A 16642-nucleotide genomic window follows, 5' to 3' on the forward strand; every position below is an offset into this window, starting at 1 on the left:
CCCCAAACGGAGATCTTAAGAGATGGCTCCTGCTGTGGCGGTTAACCCCCCGGGGCATCAAGTGGTCCTTCCGTCCTTCCTTGAATGTCAGCTAGATTCAATTCAAACTTTTTCTGACACGGCCTCCAAGAAGTCCCCAGATCCACTTTCACTTTCAGCCTTCCCGTAATGTTACTTTACAAAATCACTACCTCCTGATCCCATCATCAGCTCGGTATCGACATTACTACGGTTATCTGCTAATTTTCGGAAAGAAATATCAGCTTCAAGATGGAACTATCTCCGACAGCCATAGGAGAAGTCATTCACCCTACTGCGGCTTATTACCGTCCTCCCCTAGAGGTTCAGGAACAGTCAGAACCTCCCAATGCCGTTAACTCCTATACTGAACTCCCTTGGGCGGACTCTCTCCTCAATCCCAAAAACCGTATAGAAAGCCTCGATCTGCCCCCAAATCCCCTATGGCGTGTCGACGGCTGTGCCGGCTTGGGCAGCCAATACTATGTGCTCCCGCTGTTCATCGAACAGGTTCCTCCTATCCGCATGGATGTTTTCGTTTCTAATTCACAACCACATCTTATCCGTGACCAGCTCGAACTCGATAAGGCCTTCCACACCAAGGATTCCGCTCGACTACCCAGGCTCGCTATAGCAAGACACATTGTCCGAATCCTCCAGCGTTGGACTACGACCGATTTCCACGACTTGTCATCTTTCGAAAAATTCTATAAAGGCGTGCCTTTCGGATCACGTCTAATCCTAGAGAATATGTCACTCGACACGCACCAAGTTCGAGTTAAAGTCGGCCTTAACCATAACCTGGAGCATAAGCTGCTTCCGCTTTCAAGGTTGGCTGACCTCTGGGGCTCAGGATTCCCCTTCCCTCCAGTGATTGACTTCTTTGATCTTCACGTAGTCAGGGTTCTACATGATAGCGTTTGTCTCGTCCGAATTCACGAGCAGCTATTTATTTTCAAGGCATTGACCAGCGGGGCCAAATACCTTTACCATGAACTGAAGACTCTCTGCACGATCGAACCCCATGAGAACGTCATCAGACGGCCAATGCATGTTGTCACGAAGAGGTGCAATTTCGGGTTCAAGAAGGCTGTTGCTGGTTTTACTACGTTTTATCACGCTAAAGGTACTCTTCGAGATGTCCTGCCCAGTTTGCAAGCCCATGGCCAATTGCAACGTGTCGATCAGTTGAAGTGGTCGATACAGTTAACCAGGGCTCTTGAACATTTAAAAACTCGCTCTAGGACATACTACCCCGATTTACGCCTGGACAATATTGTACTATCAGAAAAGTCCGACGTCATTATGGTCGATTTTGAACAGAGAGGAGTCTGGTGCGAGTTTGCGGCCCCGGAGGTTAACGCTATCGAATACATCCGTCTAATCGCAACTGACGAGTGTGTACCCGAATCCGTGAGCGAGAAGTATCGAAAGATAATGCAGGAATTAGTTCCAGAATTCGAAGAGTTGGAAGGCGAGAAATATACTAACCCAGAATATGGATTCAACATATCATGGATTGCCCTCAGCGAGACAGAGCAAGAAGCCGCTGAAGTATACATGCTTGGGAGAGTGTTGTGGTGCATCTTTGAAGGGGTCAGTGGTCCTCAGAAGGCAGCCGTGTGGCAGTCGTATAGATGGGAGCCCGAACTTGAGTTTCCCGAATACAGGAGGACCCCTCCCGCAATGAGAATTCTGATAGACAAATGTACAAGGGGTAGGCGAGAGGCGCTTGGCAACATCATTATAAGGCGGAACAGTCAGCTTCTTCTAACAACTAAACCTCCCAGTGAACAGACTGCCGACGAGGTTAAGCAGACTGCGAAGCGTTTTTGGTCGACCGAAATCGAAGTAGCGGAAAAGTATCTGGAAGTTCGAAGTTCCCAACGTCGCAAAGGAGAATGGAACGACAACTACTTTGAGCGCCCAACCTTAGCCCAAGTCTTAGAAGACCTACTGGCATTCCAGAACGAAGTCGCTTGAGGCTATGCAGCCATACGAGGGGGAACTAAAGAACCTGGTCATCATTTTGAGACGAGCATCTCACTCACATTCCTTTTGGTAACAGTCAGCATCAATACATGATATGCTTCTAAATAACTTTTAGCGTACCTTGAGCATGTCGCCGTGAAAGAGCCTCTACTGACTTATCTAGAGGGGAAAACCCCAACGAAAGTATCAGGGACCATGCCATAGTTTAGCGGCCACTGCCAAAAATGAGTATAGAACTTAATAGACAAATCTCAGCTAGCATAGCTAAAATATCTCCATCTTCGTCTATTTGGTCACATGGTCATGATTAGGACCTCGAATCTGTTGAGTCACCCAAGAAACCCCTTTTAGGCTTCGAGGTTTCAAAGCAAACGCTGCTAGGTCGAGCAATCGTTCTCCATGTTGCACCAAGTTTTTACAGATTACTTACCTTACCGCTTGTCTTGAGGAGAATCCTAACCTCTACTCCAACTCATCACCAACGACGCTACTGTTAAATGACCTAGCCTATACTATACTCGTTTATAGTTATGAGGCTATGTCGAAGAATCGTGAGCCATTCGGCCAGTGTATGATCCTCATCCCTTCCCGACTTACCCGCTAGGCAGACTCCCCAAAGAGAAAACAGGTAAATCCTATGCCAACCCTTGTATCATAGACGCCTATCATTGCTTGTGACCTTTTCGAACAGTCATGGCCAAATTTGCGCCAATGGCCCGGTAACCAATTGGCTTCCACCAAGCATAACCGGTATATATTGAACCTCCTAGAGTGCTATACCGAGACTAGAGGAACGTTGGCTCGATACTTCGCCACGGAAGGGGTTCAGGGGGTTCAGCGTGGGGTAAGGGATGTCATGGGTAGTGAAACCAAAGTCTTGTGTCTGGAAAGAAGTCTAGAATGACTCTGGAACTAGGATGCCAGCACTTCGATAGAGGAAGGGTTGGTCACCCCTGGCCATCCACTACCCTCATAGAAAGACATAGGAAGTAATTTCCACAGTCCAAAGTCCTAACCCTAACTCTACTAGCAGCTTCTCAACCATGCAGCCACGACTAGCCCTATTGACAACTGGCTAAAGTGGCAAACTGTTGAGAGAAAAGGGGAGCAAATAGAAGCGGCGCAGCGGTCCATCATTGCGGTAGTATTGTCCCACAACCTCACTACCTAACGACTATAAGGCCCTTTTAGAAGTGTCCAATGGGATCTAAGATGGATGACTTTGGGGGAGGCAGAGCATCGTATGTCCATTCCGCCGAGATCACGATCAGGTGTTTGCATCATCACCTTGGTGCGTGGCTACTCGTCTGCAGCAGTACTCCATGTTCATGCATTACTGCAATGAAGCCGGTATTCGCTGTGAGGCTATACAGCGAAGCAAGCCGTGTATGAAGTTTGTCGGTCCGAGCTATGTCATTAGAAACCGAGTAGTGTTCCGAATGCCCACAGGTGCGCCGGATGTTATCCCGGCTCGAAATCCCATACCGGAATAGGCAATACAGGCATCTGGGGTAGCTCGGGGAAATCCTAAATCGGATGGCTCGATTTCGACCCAATGCGCAAGGGCGGTGGAATTTCAATGATTCGAGACGACCTTGGCCGGTCAAAAACACGACAACTTACAACTTGGTGCCGGAGTCCTCAAATTTTTTTTCTCTCTCGAAGAATAAATTGAAACTAAAGGCCCGTGTGAAAAAGGGAGTGTGTTGCAAGAAGCCTCACTGGCCGCCTAATGGGCCGACCTTCGCTGGAGACTTTTATGGCTTTTTATGGCTTTTTTATGAGGTGGCCGCGCCAAGAGGCGGCCTAGCACCGAGGCTTCGCGGCCCAAATCGCGACCCAAATTACACGACGAACCTCTCATAATGAACGGTGGTCGCATCAAAGGCCCCGGCCGTGCTTTATATGCTAGCCCACAACTACGGATCCCGTACTACCCTTTTTCTCCTCCAAGGCAGAAAATGAAGGTAAAATGCCGCTCCGAGGACTCCGTTCGGCTTCTTTGCCAATCATGACCCCGGTCGGTCTCTGTGGCTGATGAAGGCCATTTGTCTACGTACAGGGTGATATCGTACATAGTATAGTAACACTTCTATGTATGTGGTATAGGTTTCTTTTCTCTGTCGTCAGCAATAGCTGATGTCACGAGGTAAGATTCGGCATCGCCAGTCCTATCCGTTCCCTCGGGTCCAGCGATTACTCGTTCTAGATATTAACTGCACATCATACTATATCGTTTCACCTGCAACGTCCCTTTTGAGTTGTTCATTTGCCCGTTTCGACCCGTGGCTGAATATTCTAGTTCTTCCCCCACGCCTCCTCTCTCTCCCCTTACTCACGGTTTGCCAGTTTGCTCTCAACTCACACCGAATAGGTAAAGTATGACTGTGCCTTTGAACCAACGTAGACCAAGCGGTCTCGATATTGGGTCGCTTTTGTCATCATGTCGGACTTTTTGAGACTTGGCCTAATCTGTCTGCCTGTTTCCTATGGCTGGCTATGTACCTAATGTTATATAACCAACCGTCTTCGTCATTTTCAATATACGTGCAATGAATCCTTCGGTATCGTCTTTGTTTCATCTCAACAAGCTTCCTTCCTGTCACTTACCTATGTCCCCCCCAACGGAGCGTTTCAGGACGCTTTCACTCGGAAGCATGCCGCCCGTAACTCGCCTTCAGAGCCGGAAACTAAGAGTCGAGGTGGAAGACTCGAGCTCTGAGTCGGATACCGAACGGGATTTCGATATCGACGATGATGGCTTCATGGTTTCTCCGTCGAATCTCAGGTACTCGCTAGACCTTCTCGACGAAGAGACGCGGGATAACGTCAATAAAGCTATAGAGGTGCCCCCGCAGTTCACATTACGTGGCTGCCAGGCTGGGGACGAGCGCTGCCTCTTCCTGATAACGGAGCCTGTCGAGTATACTGTTCGGACTGGCTCGGAACAGAGTGGTTACGGCATTCCAAGCTGTACCTGCCAGAATGGCGAGCGCGGCGAATCCCCCTGTCGACACATCCTCTGGCTGCTCGACCAGATTACTAACCAGGTCCTGGGCGTCCAGAGGAGCCCCTTTTCATTAACAAAGTACGGGTATCCGACCGAGCTTGGAAACCCTTACGACGAAATATCGGATTTCCACCTGGATATGCTAGCCGACAGCCTGCACTGCGACGTCGTCGGCCAGTCCCCCGATCCCAACCCCAGACGGGTCCGGGAGACGCGGGAGATACTCGCCTCGCTCAACGAGGTGCCCACCGACGAGTACCGACCGGATCTCTTCAACAACCCGCGCAAAGGCCGGCGAGTCGTCAAGAGAGGCGATCTCGAGCAGACTATCTTCCGCATGCTGCTCCGCAACGACGACTTCTTCCAGTACTTCCTCTCTTCCATGCGCGCCGACGAGCTGCACTCGAACCAGTTCCGCTCTCTGCAGCTCCGCGCCGACGCCGCGCTCGCTGGCCTCCAGCAGTACGCGGATACTACTACTACTACCCCTACCACCCCCGCGCTGCAGAACGCCGCGCGTCCCAAGGACGTCAAGTGGTGCGCCGCACACCTAGCCCGCGTGACGCGACAGATCCGCAGCGCAATCCACAACACGGAGCGCCCGCTCTCGCGGTGGGAGCTGCGCGCCGCGGCGCGCGCGGCGGTGCACGTCCTAACCCGAGTCGTGGGCTGGGACCGGGACGTGGGGCCGCCTCACACGCCTCGGGCGGAGCGCGACCTGTTCTTCCGGCTGGTCGGGGGCGAGGACCGGAACTTCGTCGTGGATATCCTGGCTTCGATACCGCCGGAGGTGCTGGGGCCTTGGGTCGACGAGTTGGCGGGTTTGCGGGGGAGGATTGTGGAACGGGGGGCGCCGGGGGGGTATGTGGCGCGGTTGGGGTCGCTTGTTGGGTATTTGAGGGGTAGGGGGACGGGGGGGATGGAGGGGATGGAGGGGACGGAGGGGGGTGGTGGTGGGAGTGGGAGTAGGAGTGGAGGGTCGAAGAGGATGGGGATGGGGCAGGGGTTGGGTGGGAGTGCGAAGAGGGTGAGGTGAGGTGAGGTGAACTAGCTAGCTGGCTATATCACTTCACGAGCTCTCTCTCTCCCCTTCTATCTTTCGGTGCGGAACTAGGGGAAATAGTAGGTATCCAGCCCGGGAACAGGCTGTCCCGTCACCGGAACGACCTACTCTACTCTACTCTACGCACACATGTGAACTATAGGATATCCGGCGCGGACCAATCTCCATCCCCTCCCCCTTTCAGGAAAAGGGGGCGGGTTTCTAATTTTCTAATCTTTCTTTTACGGTATCCCGAGCTGCGCTGGGATCGATATGTTCTTTTGGTTTTGGTTTTGGTTTTGGGGGGGCTATGGCTACAGGTATGCTATGATTTTAAAGACTACTACTACTGGATAGATGGGGGTTTCTCGCGATTCATATTCAGTTAGACGGGTAGCTTGGTTAGGTGGTTAGATGCCTCTAGGTAGGTAGTTAGAAATGTATAGATTGCTACTACATACAAACTGTGAAGTGGTATAAATTGGGCTTTTGGCGATGAATTTGGGGATTTGATATGATATTGTGATATGTGACTAACCTACTGAGATTTGGGCACGAGATTGTTAGTGAAGACTGACTATTATGATTGACTCCCTCTTTGTTTCTCTTGTGATGTCGTCTCCTTTTCTTCACTGTCTCGTCTTGTCTCCATTGCGCGTTGCTTTCCCCTGAATTACTTATGTACCTCTTACTACAGCGACCACTTGTCTAACCTATCTATCTTACCTTAGGAAACAGTGGAGTAGATTATCTAATATAAGATAGGTACGATATACAATCACGTTATAACTTAATCAAGCTACCGAAATCATACCGTTAGTCCTTACTTGTCAAGGCCGTTGGCGCTTCGCCCATCCCGTCTTACTTACACCCTACACCACCCCACCCCACCCCAAACCCGGCCCGGCATCCGACCCGACCCGACCCAGCCCAGCCCAGCCGGCCGGCGTCCTCCGAATTTCACGCTGTACCCGACTTGCATGCATTGCTCCCTCCATCTCTTATTTCCGCCAGGTCTTAATTAGCCATATTTCATTTCGTGCCGCCTCATCATTTCGCCTCGCCTCGCCCTATTACCGACCGTTTTCTTTCGTTGGCGATTTAGGGAGTTTGGTTAGCGCAGACCGAAGACTAGAGCTCGTATACATCTGTAAGTAAGTAAATAAGTAGGGCCGTGTTTGAATTGGGATAATATAATATGTATATTCTCGGCCTAGGATGATGGATATTCCTACCTAGGTAGGTTAGGTAGACAAAGGGATACGAGCGTTCAAGAAGTAGACTAACTAAGGTAAACTGCGAGTCTTCATTATCCGCTCGAGGTCCCCGCGCGAGGTCGCCGGAGCGTTGCACAATGAGGGAAATATCAAACGACTCGTCACTCGAAGCAAGCGTGTACCTAAAGAAACATAATTCACGAAAAGTAAGCAGTTTCACGTAGATAAAAATGCGGTACGGGTATCCATACTATGATCTGGTATTTCTCGGGGTATCTCCAACGCTACCTGCTTCATATATATAGGTCAGTACCTATGCAAGTAATATGTATAACGCAACTCGACGTGGCATGGCCACAATACTAATACCACCAAAAGCCCCAAGTTATAGGCCAATCCGGCGAAGTAGGCAATCATGCTAAACTTCACCCTTTCCTTTTCATTCCCTTACCCTCTCTATAAGCTAGTCGCTTCAAATGACTCAATGACACACCTCCCTAATTTCTCATTCATGATCACAACATTTACCGAAACCAATACTCATTATACGCGTCTTTACACGCAGCCATACTCGGTAATATAAACCTCAAACTGTGACGCCAATGTCCGGGCCTCCAGCGGCCTCAACCTCATCTCTCGCCCGCACATTCGCAATGGCGCTTTGCAGCGCGCTCGTCAGGTCGACGTGGAATAGCGGGCGATTAAGCCCGTGTACCGCGACCTTTCTAGTCTCGTTATTCTTAGTAAAATCAGGCGCCTTATTCTTCAGAAGCGCAGACTGCGTTATACTAGAAGCAGTGCTGGGTCCGGGAGTGTCCTGCGTCGATGGGTCTACCGACTCCGACTTGCTGAGAGTCGGTCGTATCTGAGTCTCCTTCTCATTGGCTTCCTGCTCTGCGGCGGCTGCAGCAGAATCCGAGCCGCCGATCTCGGCGACGCTGAAGATGGACTTCCACCGCGAGTGTAGGCCGTCCGGGCGCGGGGTCGGATAGCCGAAGCCGGCGGAGACGAGTCCCCTCTTCGTCCATCGGTTGTTGATGCAGGCGAAGTGAACGTCTACTACGTCTGGTGCTGTGTAACGGTCTAATTGATTGCGCACGTCGATTAATTGCTGTACCGACGTTACGTCGACGTTATTGACCGAACTAAAGTCGAAGATTATAGCCTTCAACGTCGGTAACGCCGTGTTCTCTTCTCGACCCTTCTTCGGACCCGGATCGTTCCACGGACGGTCGCCAACACGCGCAAACGTGTCTGTTCTAGTACGACGCGTATTGGCGAAGATGTGGCTTGTAAGGTAGTCTAGAGTGTGACTTGCGCTTGGGTAATTGAACCCTTCGGAAAATCGGTAAATAAAAATACCAGGATAGGGGCTAGAAACCTCGACTTCTGGGTTTGAGCCGTCCTCGTGGTCAATTGGGAGAAAAACATTGCGTGTCGGCGGCGAAAGACTAGAGTCCAAAGCATCAAAAGTCCCATACTCGCCCATCACGTTACTGTCATTGCCGATGAGGTGGTCGCCTAGTACGGAGTGTACTTGAATCCTACCGAGAAACCTACCGCGGGATTTAAGGACACGGAATATAAAAATCGCAAACGAGATACATATGGTGGCGTAGATTCCGTTCTCGATCGTTGAAAATATGGTAACGAATACACCGACGAAGAAGATGAGGACTTCGAGAGGCGATATTCTCCAAAACTTGTAAAGCGTGTTAGGTGGCGTTATAAGATCTCCGACGGCGTGGATGATAACAGCAGCAAGAGCCGCGGATGGGATGTAAAAGAAAACAGCCGTAAGTGCATAAATAGCTAGGAGTACCACAGCGGCCGTGATAACACCCGCAAAAGGAGTCCGGACACCCGCCTTCGATTTGATAGCTGTGCGGCTAAAAGAACCCGTCGATGGGAATCCTCCGAGGAAGGGTGCAAGGACGTTGGTAACACCGATGGCAACCATCTCTTGCGACGGGTTTATAGTGTAGTTGTTGACGCGGCCGAATGATTTCGAGATGGCGATATGTTCGATGAGTAGAACAATGACTGTTGCAGGTAGTTCGCCAATAAACGAGTTGATTATGTCTGAATTGATAGTTGGAACGGCAGCATGCTGAAAACCCCGAGGAACGTCCTTAAGAATGGCGAAGGCAGGGTTGTCGCGACGGTTCATATTAACCAACCAACTAATCATGGTGTATAATAATATGACGAAGACTGCTCTTAGCGTCGAGAGGAAGAAGAACAACTTGTGATGATTCGGGAACTTCTTTGCTGCCCACGCGCATGAAATCCGGATTCCGTAGAGCAGTGTGAGCGCTGTTAAACCCATAGCTGCATTTAAATCCGTCTTTCCTAGGTTCTTTAAGGTGTTGATAATGACCAAATACGTCGAATCCCTCGTCGAGAAGCCAGTGATGCCCATAAGCGTAGGAACCTGCCCTGCGGCAATGTTGATAGCGGATCCGGTCATGAAAGCAGCAAGTGATACTAAAGGTATCAGTTCGACGATCCATCCACACCGGATTAAACCGATAAAAAGCACGATTGCGCCGGATATGAGAGCAAGGGCGCTTGCGATGACCCATGGTTCATCTTCGTATTGAGGAAGTTCCTTGGTAGCTTTAGCGACGACAGAGCCGGTGACGGTGGAGACGACGGCAACAGGCTTCAACAAGTTAGCGAGAGGACCACTTTAACGAAGAGCTCTACCTTGACGTACTCCTATAGTAATATCTTTGGAAGTAGCAAAAAACCAGTAGATAAGAACGCCCATGAACGATGAATATAAACCAAATTGCACTGGTAGATTAGCCAGCTTGGCGTAGGCCATTCCTTGTGGCACAACGACTGCACCAATAGTTATTCCTGACAAGAAGTTAGTTATACTCTACCTGTTATAGCCGAATCGATAGAACATACCTGCAACGAGATCGCCCACAAACCATTGTAAGTTGTAAAACCCGATCCAAGATAAAAAGGGGAATAATGACTTGAAATAGTTTAGCATATCTCGTCCCGACGGCGTAATTTCTGCGAGCCATTCTGCGCTTGTGGGTTGCTGCTCGACGAAACTGTCTGCCGTATGCGTCGAGAAGACCGATTCTCCTCTAGTTACATTGTCTACATCGGGGTCTTCGAGTTTGATCCCTAAGACCTTTGCTAGAGTTTGGCTAGCTTTCGTCGACGAAGACATCGTGGGGGCTATTAGGTAAGGGCAGAATTAAGAGTTAAGAGGTAACAAGCCTTAATGGCAATTGAAAGTATATATAATGAATTTTATAACCGAAATGAAGTATGGAGTGACCCTATGTAAAATGGACACTACCTGCAAGGGGTAGCAAGGCAACTCGACTTCAACGCTGAGGGTGTGTTTAACACCATTAATTTGAGCGTAGGTTAAATAAACCCGGCTCCGAAGTATCGCTATGAAGAAGCACCGGTAGCCATTAAAATGAAGTTTGATAAAGTGGTTGATAAGACCGACTCGAGAATATAAAGTGTTGTTAAAGAGGCCACAGATGGTAGTTAATAAACAAGGAATCCTTAGGTTAGACGACAAGGTGGATTTGGTGAATGGGTAGTCCACAATAAAGTAAAGGGTTGGTATCTGTTCTTAGAAGTTACACCGAGAGGATACGAGGCTTCGGTAAAGACAACAACTATAAGCAATTCGGCTAGGATGTTCTCAGTTTGCCTTGCACAGGGTCTTGCTGTAACGTCGACAGCGTTTTTAGTTGTTAGACAAGAGTCTGAGTAGTCTGCGTAGTCTGTGTAATGAGAAGTGAAAGTTTATTATTCAAGTAGGCCGAGCTCGATGCTGGCTGAGTTTGTAGTACGTAGTCTCAGTGGGTACTCGAGATCTTAGACTGTCGCCCCAGGGGGGACTGGTGGATCGGCGCGTGGCCTTGGTAGATGAATGGTTTTGAGATTTCCGAGAATATAATACTATTGTTCAGATACATAGAAAGGCTTCGGCGAGCCACAGTAAAAGAACAATTGTGGCAGTGAGGTAATAAGTAATTGGATAACGATGTTGCTATATAGCTTACAGTCCATGTTGATTCTTGAAGTTTTGCTGATAGCCTCGGATTGGCCGATCACTCGATGGCGCAATCGGCTTTATACCATTCGAAGTCTAGCGGCAATATTTGGAAACAGCAAAGTACGCAATACAGTCTTCATTCGCTATTTAAAACCAACGGATTAAAGAAGTGAGACCGAACACCGACTTTTACATACGTAGTACATACACGTAATATTCGGTGGTGCTAACTCCATTTTCTGATGGAACCTTGAGCGCAGCATATTCGGCAGTTAGACACGGTACGAATTTACAACATATGATCTTGTAATGGAGGTTGCGTATTAGATATTGGTAAGAATAATCTGGAAGTACTTACTAACATAAGACAATGCTGAGGTTGGAGATAATGACGATTGGAACAAGTGGAACAAGTACCTAGATAACTGCACCCAATTCGGCGAAAAACTAACTGAAACAACCAATCATAGAGCTTAAATATAAAGGCACGGTGGTTAGCGTCGATGGCGCAATCTTGTCTTTGGTTGATGCCATCATTATAAATACGGGAAACTTCATACTGATCGAAAACATGGGGAAGTTTATCTCTAATGTCTTATGTCATAATAGATTGGACGGGTGTTGATCCGGTGCCGGTTTCGCTGTAAGTATTTCTATAAGAACTACTATAAAATGGTTATAAGCCGACCTACGAACGCATCGTGTTCTTATTAAACCATTTATTTAACTTGCTTTTAGAGTCCAGACTTGTGAGAATGTTTAGCCGGTATGGGACCTCTCTTTACTGGCAGCAGTGGTTAATATATAATATTTAAATATCTATAAACTAAGAAGCCGCCGGTGGTGTATTGGTGATATTAAGTCAGGTGTTCATCATAGAGTTGTTAAGCTTTCGAATGCGACGTGTAAATTTTAAGCACATAAAAACTATGATGGATGAGTAGCTAAAATACAGTCCTTCGATGGATACTACCTGTCATATCGAGTTACCATTGGTCAATCTTAAATATAAGCAGTACAACATGGTGAGGCCATCTTTTGATCATGCAAAAGCCTATATCCATGTACATAAGTCGTAAGTCTCCGAGAGGTATTCCTAAACTAAGCTTCGGCTTCCCCGGATGCAAATAGTACGGTTGACCAGAGGTGACTGAGTGAAAAAACCCCAAAAATTACTAGGCGCACCCTACGGGTAAAGATGCGACACTAAAATTGCAAGGATTAAAAATAGGCTTTTATTAAATATTTACGTTTAAATAAATAAGCTAAACATGGTGCACAGGCATAAATACACTTTATTGCTCCAGGGTAGCTATAACACAATACACAACACACAACACATTCAAATAACTTTACGAAAACAACAATCCAAACGTTATAATTGGTATCATTTTATAGCTTTAATTGATGCGAAAATAATGGACCAAGTTGCATGTTTATGCGATGTGTATTAAGTATTATATTGCTATTAAAGTATTTGGAGTTTGGTTGGAATGATTTTATCGTGGTGCTTTTAAAGGGTATCACGTGCTTGCCTTTTTAAATAAACGCTATTTGATTCTACTATAACATAACAGCTAAAAGGCCGATTTAAATGCAACTTGGATTATTGTTTTCGCATTAATTAAGGCTATAAAATGATACCAATTATAACGTTTAAATTGTTGTTTTCGTAAAGTTATTTAAATGTGTTATGTGTTATGTGTGTTATGTGTTATGTGTTGTGTTGTATAAAGCAATTGAAAATAAAATCCTTTAATTTAATTGGTTGCATCTAGATTCTAGTGGAGACGCTAGCCCGGATATTTTAATATATTTGCTTATCGAGCTTAGTGGTGTGTTATTTTTCTTGTTGGGGTGGATGTAACAACGATTTCAGGTTTTTTCACTCAGTCACCTCTGGTCAACCGTAAAATAGGTAATATGCAGAATGATCGTACCTGCAGGCTTCATGGGCCATAATCTACGGGGAAATCTTGACCAATCCTAGTAGCGGTGGATCGGTCAAAGGTTGCCGACCTTACACTACTGTAACCTTACCTGCCTTACCTTAGGCGTTGATATCAATGTAAGCTTTTCACATGCTGGTCCAATATCGGTGGATGTTGTACAAGATATGTAATGCAGGAATGAACTGCAGCATTGGAAAAGAATAACTAGAATTATTAAAATAGTTACATTACTTACCTACTTCACATTAAAACTTAAGGTAATTGTGTCGTCTTTAAAGAAGAATAAGCATTTATAGAAATAATACATTTACATAATAGGTACATATTCAGCTAAATAAATAACCTTTTTAAGCCGACGCGTTCTACTCGCGTTAAAATGTGGTGAATACCTACGGAATATGAGGGGAGTCACCTATTATTAGGTCACTACGCATGTATGTACCCAAGTACCTCAAGCCCTCTCTAAACAACTCCAACCTCTTTCCCTGCCCTGTTTTTATTTTTATTTCACTGCGCCTAGTCGTCGCACTACAACTATACAACGTGCTAAGCATGCTTTTTCCTCGATATCGACGATAGCTCCAATTTGCGTATCGCCGCAAATCTATATAGCTGTCACCGTTGCCAGCTGGTCAAAATGACGAGCCCAACGCGGGAGTCATTCCCGCCCATCGCGCAAGCTTTCAACAACTTCACGACCACTACGTTCCCTAACCAAATACACACCCCTCCGTCACCTCACACTCACAGATTGCGCAAACTACAATCCGCACATAACCTCGGTGCCACTGCTCGAATTTCCAGTCAAAACTCGTCGATATCCCAACAAGTTCTCCGACATCCCCAAGAGGGCGTACCACCTCCGACTCGCAATGTCAACCGATCCCCACAGAGAAACAGAGCCAACTCGGACGCGACACCCCCGCCACCCCCGACGCCCTCTATATTTCCAAACAATATTTTGCTATCCTTAAACCACAAGAGAAGCGCTCTAAGTAAGGCTTCAAGAGTAGCTGATGCCATGTCTCTAGACAGACTGATTAGGGAGGGACCCCCTGACGGGGATGTGAATGGTGCTTTGGAGAGTGCGCGTCTTAAGGTCCTAGATCAGGGTATCAGGAGCGACAGCGATGGAATGGTGCGAATTTCTTGATACCGATCTGATTTCGACCGTGCTAATAAAGGCTGCTTAGTCGCGGACTAGAATCTACTTCTGGCTTATATTTATCGATGCGCCCATTCTTGATACTAACGAGTACCTCGGACTTATACATCGAGGGGCTTCTCCCGCTTACTCCAAAATCCGAAACGACACATTTCGAACCCTGACTACCGATCCCCTTTTCCGTCGCCGCGTTAGCGAGGCGAGTTTGATTCGTCTTCTTAACGCTATCGCCTGGAAACTTCACGATGCGAAGGAGGAACGTCGCCCAACAAGTAGCAGATTGTCCCTCGCCGCGACTGAAAGCGTTAGTGGTAGCTCTCGCAGCGATGTCTCGCAAACCGATGCCTCTTCACCGTCTGCTAGGAATCGTGCCCGCGCCCTTACGCTCACGACAGAAGGTTCCGATGTTACTACCTCGGAACCCGGGACTTATGTACAGGGCATGAACGTGCTTGCTGCTCCGTTCTTATACACAGCCCGTAGCGAGGTAGAAGCTTTCGCTGCTTTCCATACGCTCCTAACCAAGGAGTGTCCTGGGTACATTAGGGGTGCAATGGACGGAGTTCATCGCGGTCTAGCACTCGTTGACAAAGTGTTGGCGATCGTGGATCCTAAGCTGAGTTTCTACTTAACATCCAAGGGCCTATCAGCAGAGATATATGCTTTTCCTTCCGTCCTTACGCTCTGCGCATGTACTCCCCCTTTACCAGAGGTACTGAAGCACTGGGATTTCCTCTTCGCCTACGGGCCGCAGTTGAACATCGTGTGTATTGTCGCCCAGCTAATCATGATGCGCAATGAACTCATTACCTCTTTGAAGTAAGCACGCACACCTATGACTACTAGATATTGGATTATCATACTAACAAGTAAATAGTCCTAACAAACTCCTTCGATCATTCCCGGCTTTACGGGCAGAAATGATCAAGCGAACAGCTCTAGCTATCATTAGGATGATACCCGACGATATCTATGCCGATATCATACGACACGCCCTATGACATACCCCTTCTCAAAAGGTGACGCGATATGGTTCTCTACGAGTTACGCTCATATGACCCAGGTTTTAGTATTGGATCATACATACATCTTTGTAATAACAACTCCAACCGTCGACAATCCTTTCAAAGCCAACTAACTGCGAGATCTCGGCATAATGATATCACCCTAAAAGCCGAGGTCTTTTAACGAATCGGGTTCCTTTTGTCAAGAGGCACTTATATAATATAAGACGGCCCTTGCATATAGATTTCTCCAAACAAGAGGTTTATTCTCTACAACGGGTAATGCAAAAGGGGAAACTTAAATTTTTTCCGATTTTATGTCTTTTTTCATTCTACTTCTGTACGGTACTAGACGACGTGCACGACGACCGGGGAAGAAGCGAATACAAAAAAAGGAGCCATGGGGCTGGCTAGCTCACGATCACGCGAATGATGTTTACGAAACGAATCCTTCTTATGTTTTGTACGAGTATAGATAGGGCAGGGGGCAGGGGGCAGGGGGGGCGGGTATTACGGTATACTATAATATACTATACGTCCTATATATTCCATAAGGAGGGAGGATTCTAGGGTTTTTAACGCGGAAATGAACGATGATGGATGGATAGGGGGGGATATTCTATTATATACCGTAATAGGCAGACGCGCCGTCGTGCGCTGCTGTAAAACTCTGGAAATGAAAGTTATGATTGGAATGTTTGTCAAGTATAAGAGGTACCTAGGTTAGGCATGTATAAGTGGTTAGGTGTCTGATTTGCGGCGATATGGACGGATGGATGTAACTTGATGCGTTGGATTTTGAACTTCTGAAGTCTTGAGTCTTGGGTTATAGGGGTAGGGGTATTATAGTAAGAGTTACCTGGAATCTGGGACTTGATAATTGATTGAGTCTACATGCTCTCGAGTGAATATACTGATAAGGGATGGTTAAAGGATTTTATCTAACGAAGTCGAAAGCTTGCTTGCTTGCTCCCTTTTGTAACTGGTGCGGCGGTAGTGGTATTGAGTCTACGTTGCTTTCTTTCTCCCTTGAGCGCCTAGCATAGGTAGGTAGGTAAGTATACATCTCCCTACATACTTCCACCCCAGCCCTTCGCTCGAGGGGCTCATGAAGAAAGACTACACACACAGGGCAGATGAGTATGTGCTAGGATATATCGGCGCCAGATTCCATTAGAATACTATCGTCTAGAATTTGTA

The 16642-nt window shown here is 47.4% G+C and overlaps 4 protein-coding genes across 4 annotated transcripts; 3 read left to right on the forward strand and 1 right to left on the reverse strand.

Moving 5' to 3' along the window:
• Positions 1–2291, forward strand: F4817DRAFT_167131 (uncharacterized protein). Its single transcript, XM_049298166.1, has one exon. The coding sequence runs from the start codon at positions 271–273 to the stop codon at positions 1999–2001; it is 1731 nt and encodes a 576-aa protein (XP_049157442.1). The 5' UTR covers positions 1–270; the 3' UTR covers positions 2002–2291.
• A 2331-nt stretch (positions 2292–4622) lies between these two features.
• Positions 4623–6056, forward strand: F4817DRAFT_359874 (uncharacterized protein; the record flags this gene model as incomplete). The annotated part of the gene is made up of 1 exon (XM_049306213.1): positions 4623–6056. The coding sequence occupies one exon, from the start codon at positions 4623–4625 to the stop codon at positions 6054–6056; it is 1434 nt and encodes a 477-aa protein (XP_049157443.1).
• Positions 6057–7865: 1809 nt separating this feature from the next.
• Positions 7866–10472, reverse strand: F4817DRAFT_359875 (sulfate permease; the record flags this gene model as incomplete). Its single annotated transcript, XM_049306214.1, has 3 exons — positions 7866–9944; positions 9999–10144; positions 10199–10472. 3 exons carry the CDS (start codon positions 10470–10472, stop codon positions 7866–7868), a joined length of 2499 nt encoding a protein of 832 aa, XP_049157444.1.
• Positions 10473–13739: 3267 nt separating this feature from the next.
• On the forward strand, positions 13740–15924 carry F4817DRAFT_342804 (TBC-domain-containing protein). Its single transcript, XM_049303944.1, has 3 exons — positions 13740–14411; positions 14467–15257; positions 15316–15924. Exons 1-3 carry the CDS (start codon positions 13911–13913, stop codon positions 15437–15439), a joined length of 1416 nt encoding a protein of 471 aa, XP_049157445.1. The 5' UTR covers positions 13740–13910; the 3' UTR covers positions 15440–15924.
• The last annotated feature ends 718 nt before the right edge of the window (positions 15925–16642 follow it).

The sequence above is a fragment of the Daldinia loculata genome, assembly GCF_022478755.1.
Source record: "Daldinia loculata strain CBS 113971 unplaced genomic scaffold F4817scaffold_37, whole genome shotgun sequence".
Classification (NCBI taxonomy): domain Eukaryota; kingdom Fungi; phylum Ascomycota; class Sordariomycetes; order Xylariales; family Hypoxylaceae; genus Daldinia; species Daldinia loculata.

Coding starts and splice junctions, on each gene's coding strand:
- F4817DRAFT_167131 (XM_049298166.1), top strand. CDS start 271: ATGGAACTATCTCCGACAGCCATAGGAGAAGTCATTCACCCTACTGCG.
- F4817DRAFT_342804 (XM_049303944.1), top strand. CDS start 13,911: ATGACGAGCCCAACGCGGGAGTCATTCCCGCCCATCGCGCAAGCTTTC. Junction 14,412..14,466: donor GGAGCGACAGCGATGGAATG/GTGCGAATTTCT, acceptor AAGGCTGCTTAG/TCGCGGACTAGAATCTACTT. Junction 15,258..15,315: donor GAACTCATTACCTCTTTGAA/GTAAGCACGCAC, acceptor ACAAGTAAATAG/TCCTAACAAACTCCTTCGAT.